The sequence below is a fragment of the Blennius ocellaris genome (genome assembly GCF_963422515.1).
Source record: "Blennius ocellaris genome assembly, chromosome: 6".
Lineage (NCBI taxonomy): Eukaryota > Metazoa > Chordata > Actinopteri > Blenniiformes > Blenniidae > Blennius > Blennius ocellaris.
The window spans coordinates 18,481,561-18,493,014 of record NC_137655.1 but is presented as its reverse complement, the minus strand read 5'-3'; the positions used below and the strand labels follow the sequence as shown (position 1 = coordinate 18,493,014).

The window sequence follows — 11,454 nt, the reverse complement described above, 5'->3', positions numbered from 1 at the left end:
ATTCGGTTGTGTAGGTTCTTTTTGAATGATTTTATCCAGTTGTTGAAGGAATTCAAGTTTTAAATCATCGTTACAAAGCCATAAGTACGTTTGTGAAAACATATAAAGACGTGACAATGACTGTAACTGTCTCAACATGCTGTGTACTATTACAAATGACAAAACTCACTATTGAAAACAGTGGAGCAGTGGAAGGCCAGTAATTTCTACATTCTCTGAAGTGTGTTAATAAAATCGGTAGAAAAAATCTGTTGGGCATTAATTTACAGTTGTTTTGATTTCTGACACATTCAGAATCTATTACGCCAACAAGGCAAATATCACAATTTCCAAACCAAAGATTCATCACGAAATTGTGATGGTTGTCTTCCATCTTGATCACTTCAAGACCTGAAGACTTTTAGGGTGTTCTTGAGACGCGCTAACAGATTTTTAATTGTTTTTGTAAGCGGGGGGGATTTATTTAGAAACTATTTGAAAAGTTTTCGCGTGTGTTTATGGACTCAGACTGAGAAAGGCCTGCGGGGTTCAAATGGATAGCAAAACACTGTAGTGGTGAGACAATCCTCACTTAAATTCTTGGCTTGGGCCCTCTTCCTGTGATGAGTTTACAAGTTTAGTTTTTTTTTTTTTTTATGGCTCTTCCAGTTTGCTCCCAACATTACAAAAAAAACAACAAAAAAAACAAGCTTGAAGTATTCTTGATGTGGCAAGACACATGGAAACTGCCATCCAATGCTCTGTGATTTATTTTCATTGCTTCATACACAATATGCAATACAGCTGTTGTCTTTTGAAAGTGCTTCAGGGCGCTGTGCAGTAAATCCATTTGGTTGTGCTGCAATGAGGAGCCATCCATGGCCAGTCTTGAGAAGGAAGTTCCCTCAACTCCATCCCTGCTGTGGCTTTATCCTCACAGAGGGGGGAAGTTATGGCCATGTGTGTATACTGTACACACAACAGAGTGATCTGGTGTTTCTCATCAGCCAAGTTGTACGAGGGGGAGGGGAAACAAAGAGTTTATTGTTAATCTCAACCGAGGGAGCTGCTTTTCTTTTTTCTTTTTTTTTTTTTCCCTTCCACTTAAAGAAATTATTGACCAACTCTCAACAGATTCCCCACTGTGGTACCATGTATCTATTTAAAGTGTGTAATTGTAAGCAGATTTAGATAATATGTGTAAACTACAAACAACAAGTAATGCCGAATGGTGAAAAGCCCTACCTATAAGTAGGTCTACAGCAAAATTATCATTGTATGCAAATAATTGCAGGACTAATGTCAACAAAAACTTGTTTATAACTAAATAAAATCAATGCTTTATTGAATTGTATAGGATTAGATGATAGATACATAATTTATTTTCAGGAGATATTTATGATAATTTAGTGGGATTGTCCACTAACAATTTTCCCAAGCACTTTGATCAACATATATATGAAAGTTTTCCAAAATATGATGTTGAAATGATTCAGAAATCGCTGATATAAGATTTCTGAAGATTTCAATGAATTTTCAGATGGTGTAACTTTCTTGGGGCCATTTGCTTGGCACAATTTGGGCCCCTACTATCAATCGAGCATTCTTAAAAGGACACAGTCTATCTGAGTGTTGCTGACCATGTCCATTCCTTTATAAGCAGTTTGTACCATCTTCTAAAGATAACTTCAAAGCCCATTATCAATGACTGGTTTCTGGAACATGACAGTTACTTAATTGCATTTAAATTGCCTCTGCAGCCAACAGAACTAAATCCAATAGAGCTCCTTCTTCTATGTGCTGGAATGGAATGGAATTTTCATTCTGGGTGTGTATCTAGCATATTTGCACAGTAACATGATCAATGTGGATCTAAATATCTAAAAAAAGAAAAAAATCAAGCACTGTGTCAGATCAATGAAATGAAGAATTAAGACCGTGGTTCTAAAAGCAAACTCTCACAATGTACCCAATAAAGCAGCCAGAGAGTGTTTGTGTGTGCATTCTTATGCTTTTTCACAATATTTTTTTTTTAATGTGACCTAAATTAGATCTGATGAACACTAAGACAATCAAATTGTTCTTCTAATTTAACAAAGCTAAAATGTAAACGTTAAATATCTGACGTGAGAACGTCATGGCCGGAACAGTGCCGTCGTGGAACCCAGGCACGCAGGGCATGCTGGGAAGTGCAGTTTCACACGAAGTGGAAATTTCCAAGAGATCTGTGTGGAGGAGTGAGTGGAAATTTACTCTGTTTTCCTCCCCTGTATTATGCAGCGCTGAGAGACCTTGGAGGACGTTTGGTTGGAAGTCAACCAGCTTAATCACATTCTTATTGGACTGCAGTCTGCTGACACAGATGTTTTTCATGATTATTACAACATGACTGACGATGACAGCCACAATTTTACTGCTGTATTATTATGATGTTTTCCTATGGAACATTAAAGTGTTTCAATGATACGACCAATATAGAATGTATTATTATTACTATTATTATTATTATTATTATTTGTGTTGGTTGTATTTCAACAGAACACACGCACACAATTAGCAGAAGTAAATATTTATTATCTTATCTGTATAAAATAAAGCATCATATGTCTTCATCCCTACCTTGACAGTAGCAGTGAATCAGGTTGTTGTAGATGTAGTTGTAGTGGATATGAGTTGTGGGTTTAATCCTGCTCTATAAAGTGAGGTTTTTCCTCTTAGTCACTTGACATATGCTTTCCAAAGACCAGCTTTTCAACCGTGTGCAGTCACATTAGAGATGTAAACAGAGGATTACACATAGCTCTTGATGTCTGTTCTGATTTTCAACATACCAGGGCTGCAGGATCAATCGTTTCCCGATGCGTTGGTAAAGAATGCATTGGGAAATTTTGAATTGCATGAAATAAAACAGGTAGTAGTTGGCAGTTGTGGAACCTTCTCAGATTATCACGTAAACCTGATTAGCAGACAGACTTCCGTAATCAGTCAGTCCTGGAGTTTGCAGAAGTTTCTCAGAGCTGTGCCACTTCAAGTCATTACCTACTTTTACAAGGGGGGATCTGTTAGTATGAAAACATGTTTATCAGAAATGACAGTTTTAATTTAAATTTTTATGCACTTGAAAACAATTCATTGCGTCAAATTAAAGAAGCCGTTAAAGCTTATTTCTAGGTGTTGTGTATTGATTTCAACCTTTATTTATTTTCTTTTGGATTGTTTCTTTTAAACTTTACAGGAACTGCACACAATTACTGGTTGCGGTTCATTTCTTCCTGTTGATGAAAGATGCGCTCAGAAAATAGCGTTTATTTATGAAATAACTGTAAAACAGGGTTAACGCACAAGGTACATCTTTCAACATCAGACGGTGAAAAGCTTTTCCGCAAGTGAAGGAGGAGGTGGGCGTGTTGCTTCAACCGTCGCTGCTTAAAAAAAAAAAAAAAAAATTCATAACCGACACTTAAAATGCTCCAGTCCCTCTTCTGTGAACGCTGAATGTATTTCCAGGTCACGGGTGTACCGCACGTGTGGGGCGTGGAGCGGCGCGAGCGGAGTAACTATAAGGAGACGAGAGGAGGGGAGAGAAGAGGAGAACCGAGGACACATCGCCGAGAACAACCCCGGAGAGAAGACGCTGGTCGGGAGAACCAGTCGACCCCCCCTCTGCTTCACACTCTTCCCTTCCCGACGGCTTTAGCATCCTTAGCGCGAACACTGAGCTCACAAAGGTACATGTTTACTGTTCCGTGTTCTGACTCGTAGGAGCCGGTGAGTCTTTTGTGTGTTATAAACACCGCGTCACGGTCATATGTCAGTTTTTTGAAACCCCGTCGTGAGCGTTTTTTTTTTATTTTATTTTATTTTATTTATTTATTTATTTTGTTATGTATTAGGATTAAGTGTAATGATCAGGACGTGCTTTTAGGAGATGCGGATGAATGAATGACTGTTGTTCTTGAAATTCCCCACCACGTGATTCGGTGCGCAAGTCTCTGCTCTCCTGGAGTCTGGACTGGATTCTGGACTGGATTCTGGATTTGAATCTGGACTGACCCAAGACTCTGGACCTAAATTAAAGCCTCATTCGTTGTGTACCACGCACACTGCTCCGTGAAGCCGTCTGCTGGCTTCACCTGCAAACACTGTCTACTCTTCTTCTTCTTATTATTTTATTTGAACGATTATTTGATATGAGCAAGAGATGCATTACTCCAGGAATGCAATTTTTTTTTTTTTTTTTACTTTTCCTGTTAAAAGTACCTGATTAGCCTATTTACTTGGGGGAAAGTAAAAAAAAAAAAAAAAAGAGCAGGTTGTAAAATGTACCAAAGTAAAAATGGACACATGGCAATTAAACTTGTATTTCACTGTGGTTTTGAGAGGCAAACTATTTTACTACATTAAAAATGTGGATGTTAATCTGAAATTACTTTAAATTAAGCATACATTCAATTTGAAAACTTTCTTTTGGAAAAACTGCTCATTCTTAAATGTCAACATCTTCACCGACCTGTCATTGTTAGGCGCTCCGATCGTTTCACTGTAGGATGTGCAGATATTTTGTCGAGAAAAACAATTACCAAAGTGCAGATATCTGAAAAAATGTACAGTAGCAAAGTACAACTCCTTAAACACTTGTTGTATTTCTCATACGTAGCACTGTGCATACACTGTGTAAATTAAGTGAGTTAATTCACTGCAGTTAAGTTGTCTGAAACATCTTCCAGAACCAGGAATCTTCAGATATTCTAACCTATATGTCTCTTCATGAAAGCCCAAACACATCCCATGATGTTAACATCAATTTGGCTCATTTACTTCCAGATAGTACTCATTGATATTGGCGATGTTTGTTTGGGATTATTGCACTCTGCTCTCGTGTAAATCTGGAACCAGTCACGTGTACCTTCTTGTATATAGGAATAGGAACATTTCCTTCAGACGTTCCTAAACTTGTCTGCACTGATGTATCTGGAATAGATTGTCGTGGAGGAGACAATAATTTGGCCTGACAATTCATCTGATACCAGATGTTTGTATTATTTCAAGGGACTGCCTACGATACCTGCAGCTGTGCAGTTAAGAGTACTCTGAAATGACAGTGATTATGTTCAAATGGCCTAAAATCTATATTGCAGTTTAACTTGGAAGTCTGTGCAGTAACGATATATATATATATATATATTGTGATATATATATATGTCGAAATGACTTTCTGAACATACTCGCATGTCAGATACACTGCAGCGGAATAAACACGCCTCAAAAAAGCACAGCATGTCAATTAAAGAATGTTTATTGTACAAGTAATTTTTGGTGAAGATAAAGCTTTTCTCCACTTTAAGAAATGGCGGCATGTCCTGACACAGGTACACGTTAACGGGTTTGTAATAGCAATCCTCTGTCGATTGTTTTTGTGACACGGGAGTGCCTTCAGAAAGGTGTGTAGGGTCTTTTCCCTGTCCACTTGAATGACTGGGCGTTTGTGGAAGGTGCAGGTTTTTATTATTGGGCTTTCTTCATATTCCAAAATGTGCTTCGTTTTGAGGTGATAAAATAAATGATTTATTTACCATTTTGGCCCCTCCCCGCTGGATTATGTAACTTTGTAAACCACCTTTATCTGTTGAATGACATCGCCGCTTTTTAAAGGCAGAGTCTCTTCGGCAGTTTATGGTGAGTTGCCCTTGACGAATTGCTAAAATGAAAACAAAGACTTCTTTTATTTCGATTGACAGTTTTTGCACAGAGCATGGCTGTGCAGACGAACGCGTGGGGTTATTTCCTACCATGCATGACAGACTAAGACCTCCAGAGGACAGAGTGTGTTCACGTGAGTCAGATGCAGAACAGATGTGCTCACACAGCCCCTTGCATATAACGTTTTGGGTGTCGTAATAACGAGATTATTCAAATAGTTTATTTCATAAATATCTGTTGAGTTTGGACTTTGTCGCCGATGTAAAGAGAGCTGAGCTTGACGCAGTGGCTGCTATGGATTCTCTTGTGATAAACTTGGGAGCTTCAGGAGGGCGGCGGCTGTCAGAGAAATTTGGGGATCATTGATGTTGGCTTTTCTTTTCTTCTTCATTTTCAAGAATTGGTTTAAGTTTAATATGAGATCAATTAGAGTTATATAATAAGCTTCAATGAAGACCTTACAGATAAAAAAACCAAAACCCAAAAAAAACAAGTCGTGTTTAAAAAGATCAATACTATCGTATAAGTTTGAATGAGTTTAAGGAATATTAGTGGTATTTTAAGATTACATTTTAAATCAATCATTTGGTGGGACTTGTTCGTGTCTTTTTATTCTTTGTGTTTTTTTTACTACTAATTTATTGATGGCCAAAACTATATAATTGATTGACTTGGTTGTTGTTGAAGGTACAACCACAGAATGACTGTCTGCAGTATTTTCCCCAAAATACTTTGCGCATTTGTATGCCGGCGTTTTTCTTTACGTGCATATTGGGAATTGTAGAACTCAAGTAGAGGGTTGCGTATTTGGTAAGCGTTAGACCGCCTGCATAGTCTTCGTCTTTACAAATTTGTTTATGCATTTCTTGACGTGTTGCATAACCTTTCTTAAAGTTTTTACAATGACATCGCTTGAGTGTTTTTGTCTTTAAAGCATTAGAGGGGAAAGTCATGGGGAGGCTTAACCCAAAGACTTATGTTCGAAAAATATCACAGTACCAAGACTGAATGAATTTAAACCAGCAATTTTTAAATTCCGTAATGTGATTGACAGACTATTATTCCATATTTTATGGTTTCTTTCATTAGTCGTTTATATGATTTTATGCTGTGGATTATGATGTGATGTTTGATACAAGTGACGGTTAAACAACCCTTTGTTTTCATCTTGTTATCACAGAGGATGTTGTCAAGCGTAACACATTTGTGTTCCCTGTCTTACCTTCTCAAATCAAGGCTCTAATGAGGTGTTTGTCTTTGCTGTCTTGCAGGAATGTTAACTCTAGGCTTTTCTAGACCAGAGGCCTGCAGCATCCTCCTCTAAAACTAGAACGACCTCAGTGCTGGTGGATGACCCCATCCAATGCGCACCTAGTGAATTTGACCTGACGGTGGATCCTACAGCTTCCATCCAGACAGCAAACCAAGCTGGTTAAACAATTACACCCTTTGCCTTGACTTTATAGACACAAACTTTCGTCGATAGGTGTGATTCTTTCAAACAAGTGAGACTTTAAAGGTAATCTTTAAAGATGGGCCCCGGAATGGAAGCAGCAGACATAGCTGTGGTAGCCCTGTATTTTTTGCTGGTGCTCGCCATCGGCTGTTTGGCTATGTGGAAAGCCAATCGCAGCACTGTGAAAGGCTACTTCCTGGCTGGACGCTCCATGACCTGGATAGTGATAGGGGCATCACTCTTCGTCAGCAACATTGGCAGTGAACATTTCATTGGCCTGGCAGGGTCGGGAGCAGCGAGTGGCTTTGCTGTTGGAGCCTGGGAATTTAATGCACTTCTACTTCTGCAGCTGCTTGGCTGGGTGTTTATCCCCGTTTATATCCACTCCGGAGTCTACACCATGCCACAGTACCTCTCCAAACGCTATGGAGGCAACAGGCTGAAGGTTTACTTTGCTTGCTTGTCTTTGTTGCTTTACATTTTTACCAAGCTGTCTGTGGACTTATACGCCGGAGCTCTATTTATTCAGGAGTCCCTGGGGTGGAACCTTTATTTGTCTATTTTTATACTCATCAGCATGACTGCTCTACTGACTGTCACCGGTGGGCTCATAGCAGTGCTGTACACGGACACTCTTCAGGCGGTACTAATGATTGGTGGAGCCTTAACCTTAACTATCATGAGCCTGATTAAGGTTGGTGGGCTAGAAGGTGTCAGAACAAAGTACATGCAGGCAATTCCTAATGTCTCTGCTATAATAGCCACTGGAAACTACACCTATACACCTTCTTGTCACATTGAGCCCAAACCAAACTCTTTGCACATCCTACGAGGTCCCCTGGATGAAGACATCCCCTGGCCAGGTTTCATTCTTGGCCAGACCCCTGCATCTATTTGGTATTGGTGCGCAGACCAGGTCATTGTTCAGAGAGTTCTCGCAGCAAAGAACATTGCTCACGCCAAAGGCTCAACTCTCATGGCGGGATTCCTCAAGATCCTCCCGATGTTTTTAATTGTGATTCCAGGAATGATCTCCCGCATCTTGTTTACTGACGAGATCGCCTGCATCGGGCCAGAGCACTGCATGGCAGTGTGCGGTTCTCAGGCCGGCTGCTCAAACATTGCCTACCCTCGCCTGGTCATGGCCGTGATGCCTGTGGGACTCAGGGGTCTCATGATGGCAGTTATGATCGCAGCCCTGATGAGTGATCTAGATTCGATCTTCAACAGCGCAAGCACCATCTTCACCCTGGACATCTATCAAACTGTTCGAAAGGAGGCGTCTCAGCGCGAGCTACTCCTTGTCGGACGCATGTTTGTCGTGCTGATGGTAGGAATCAGCATAGCCTGGGTCCCTGTCATTGTTGAAATGCAAGGTGGGCAGACATACCTCTACATCCAGGAAGTTGCTGGGTACCTCACTCCACCAATCGCAGCCCTTTTCCTGCTTGGTGTCTTCTGGAGACGGTGTAACGAGAAAGGTGCATTCTGGGGAGGCATGACCGGTTTCACGCTTGGTAGCGTACGACTGATCTTTGCTTTTATCTACCGCCAACCTCGCTGTGACCAGCCAGATGACAGGCCTGCATTCATTGTTAACGTTCACTACATGTATTTTGCGGCCGGACTCTTCTGGATTTCGGGTTTGGTGGCTGTGGTAGTCAGTCTCTGTACATCTCCACCAGATGCGGACCAGATCCGTACAACCACAGTCTGGGGCCTTCGCTACGTCGAAAAGCTTCCCGTGAAGAATCGAGAGGAAACATATGGCCTTACGGAGAAGAACCATTGTAATGGTGACGGCAGCTTCCATAAAGAAATGCTCCCAGACGTACAAAAAGAGAAGTGCTTGGACGGGGCGGACGTGAGACTTTTAGTTCCATCCACCGACCACGACCCGGCAACCCCAAGTCCTGAAACATCAGCAGCCACCACCCCTGCAGAACAGTTAGGTAAAGGAGGGATGGAGGAGATCAAAGAAGACAAACACTTCCGTGGTAATGGGTGCTATAGAAAGTGCGTGCGCTTAATGGATTGCATTTGTGGACATGAAGAAGGAGCAAAAGGCACTCAGCCAAGACCGGTGCAGGATGAAGCCAGAATGATTGAGGAAATGTTGTATGAACCACCAAAAGTGAAAATACTCCTCAACATGGGCCTGGTGTGCATCTGCTGCGTGGGCATCTTCATGTTTGTTTATTTCTCACTGTAGTTCCGGCCTGCGTTGAACTAACAGGTGTGGGGTTTGTAGGGTTTGTAAGGGTGTATGGGAGGTTTCAGGCTGTTACAAAGAAAGGAATTGTCAGATTTGAGAATCTCTTGTCTGTAATATTTACAGTTGTTCTTTTGTAGCTCTCCAACAGGGACTCAAGTGTATTTTCTAAACAATTAAAGCTTCAAGGATTAAAAAGTATTTCTATAATGATTGACACTATTTGTACAGCACTTGTTAATCCTGCGATCAAAACATCTGCTGGGACTTATGTAATTTGGAATTTGTTTATATGCCTTATTTGATATATGCACTTGTCTTTTTCAATGTGGGGGAAAAAAAATTAACGTTTGATCTGCAAACATATTCCCGTTGAGTGTCTTAGTTGCTGTAGGATTATTATTTCTACAATAACTTCAAAAAAGGATTTTAAGTTTTGCAGTTTTGTGCGAGTTTTTGCATAAACGGCGACTGAGTAAGCTTTATTGGTAGAAGTTCTATAATGTGATTCCTTTCATTTTTATTGTGCCCTGATAGGAGATTTTTCAGCAAATATTGTTTTTCTTTCATCTGAAAAACAAGCAAAACTGGAAATGTCGTATCTGAAGTCATTTAGTCGAGCTTATGCCGTGGTTACTATTTGATATTCATAATATGTGCATGTTTAGCCGCACATTGCAGTGAGAAAAGCACAACAGTTTTGTCCAAAGACAAAAAAAAAAAAAAAAAAAATTACAGCTGTATTGCTATTTTTAATAGTTCCCGATCTATTTTTCTTCTACTACTGTGAGTTTGTTGTAATATTGTTTTGTGTGTGTAGTTTTATTCTGTCAACTTTCAAAACCAACATACAGCTTTTTATGTACTTATGTATCATACAGAAAAGCTGCAAATACCAATGCTCATTACTCTGTATTTGGTTGTATTTCATGTCTTTTTCTTTTTCAGTCAGTTGACTAGATCTTCGAAAAGTGGGTCCAGTTTCTTGTATTTTGTATATGTAGTTCTTCAATTGTTGGCTTCACAGTTGCGTGTCTGTGTCTATGTTTGTGAGCACTGCAGTGCTGAAATGCCATTCAGATGTGTTTTAGGTACATCTTTTATGAACCTGCTACCAAATGTGTCTTAGTGTGCAACGCTGAAGCAAAAACAAAACAAAACAAAAAAACCCATGAAAAGAACACAAAACTGTGCAGTGATCACGTTTGTCCAAAGCTGTGATATAAATACGCTTTTGCATTTAGTGCATTTTCATTCATCTTCATTGGACAAAGATCTGGCGAAAGAGAAATCAAGATTTTAGCCATTTGTCGCAGAATTAACGTAGGTGACATCATCAAGAGTGTTTCAACTATGTGCAAGTTCTTGTCCTTCTGAATTGTGATCATTATTTCCATTAACTACTGAACCCCACGCCGCAGAAAATAAGTGCTAAATGTTTTTCAGTGTACTCTTAATTGACCACAGTGTTGAATGACCTCTTTTTTGAAGTGTCACAATGTCGTTTATCTTCATAATGCGTGATGAATGACATGGAGGGTTGTTATGAGACAAATGCTGTATGAAAAAGAGCTTTAAAAGTTGTTTCCTCCCCCCTTTTTCTTCCGAGAGAATAAATGTTGTTTTTATGGATTTTATTTTTAGAGATTGAAAATAAAGTTCCCGTGACAAAACACAAAGGAGTTGTCATCCTTTATATGTCAGGCAGTAAATGATTAACAATTGTGTTTACAGTTGCTTTTCTGCAATAATATTATATATTTCATCTTCATGTGTGTCAAGGTTGTTTGGATTCAGTTCTGGTTACTTACATTTAATTATATTAACTAAAATGATATGTTAATTATATTTACTTGGTAATGACACAAGTTGTTGCAGTCCAGATTCTTATTATTAGATTATTGAAATATTTTCAGGCCTCATAAGGCCAAGTTTGTAAATGAACCATGACAGTGCAATGTGGCCATCCCTTCCCAGTGTTCAGTGTATAAGAGGCTTTCTGTTATTGGTGACTGGGATTACATAAACCCCAACATGGTCCTCTTAATCCACCCAGAGCCAGTCCAGGTTCCACAACATTGATCCAATGGGGGAGGGGGGGAGACAC

At 39.8% G+C, this 11,454-nt stretch overlaps 1 protein-coding gene across 1 annotated transcript; it reads left to right on the top strand.

The window, feature by feature from the left end:
- Positions 1 to 3,496: 3,496 nt before the first annotated feature.
- slc5a3b (solute carrier family 5 member 3b) lies at positions 3,497 to 11,011 on the top strand. The gene is made up of 2 exons (XM_080497833.1): positions 3,497 to 3,707; positions 6,951 to 11,011. The coding sequence occupies exon 2, from the start codon at positions 7,212 to 7,214 to the stop codon at positions 9,345 to 9,347; it is 2,136 nt and encodes a 711-aa protein (XP_080353959.1). The 5' UTR covers positions 3,497 to 3,707; positions 6,951 to 7,211; the 3' UTR covers positions 9,348 to 11,011.
- Positions 11,012 to 11,454: the final 443 nt, after the last annotated feature.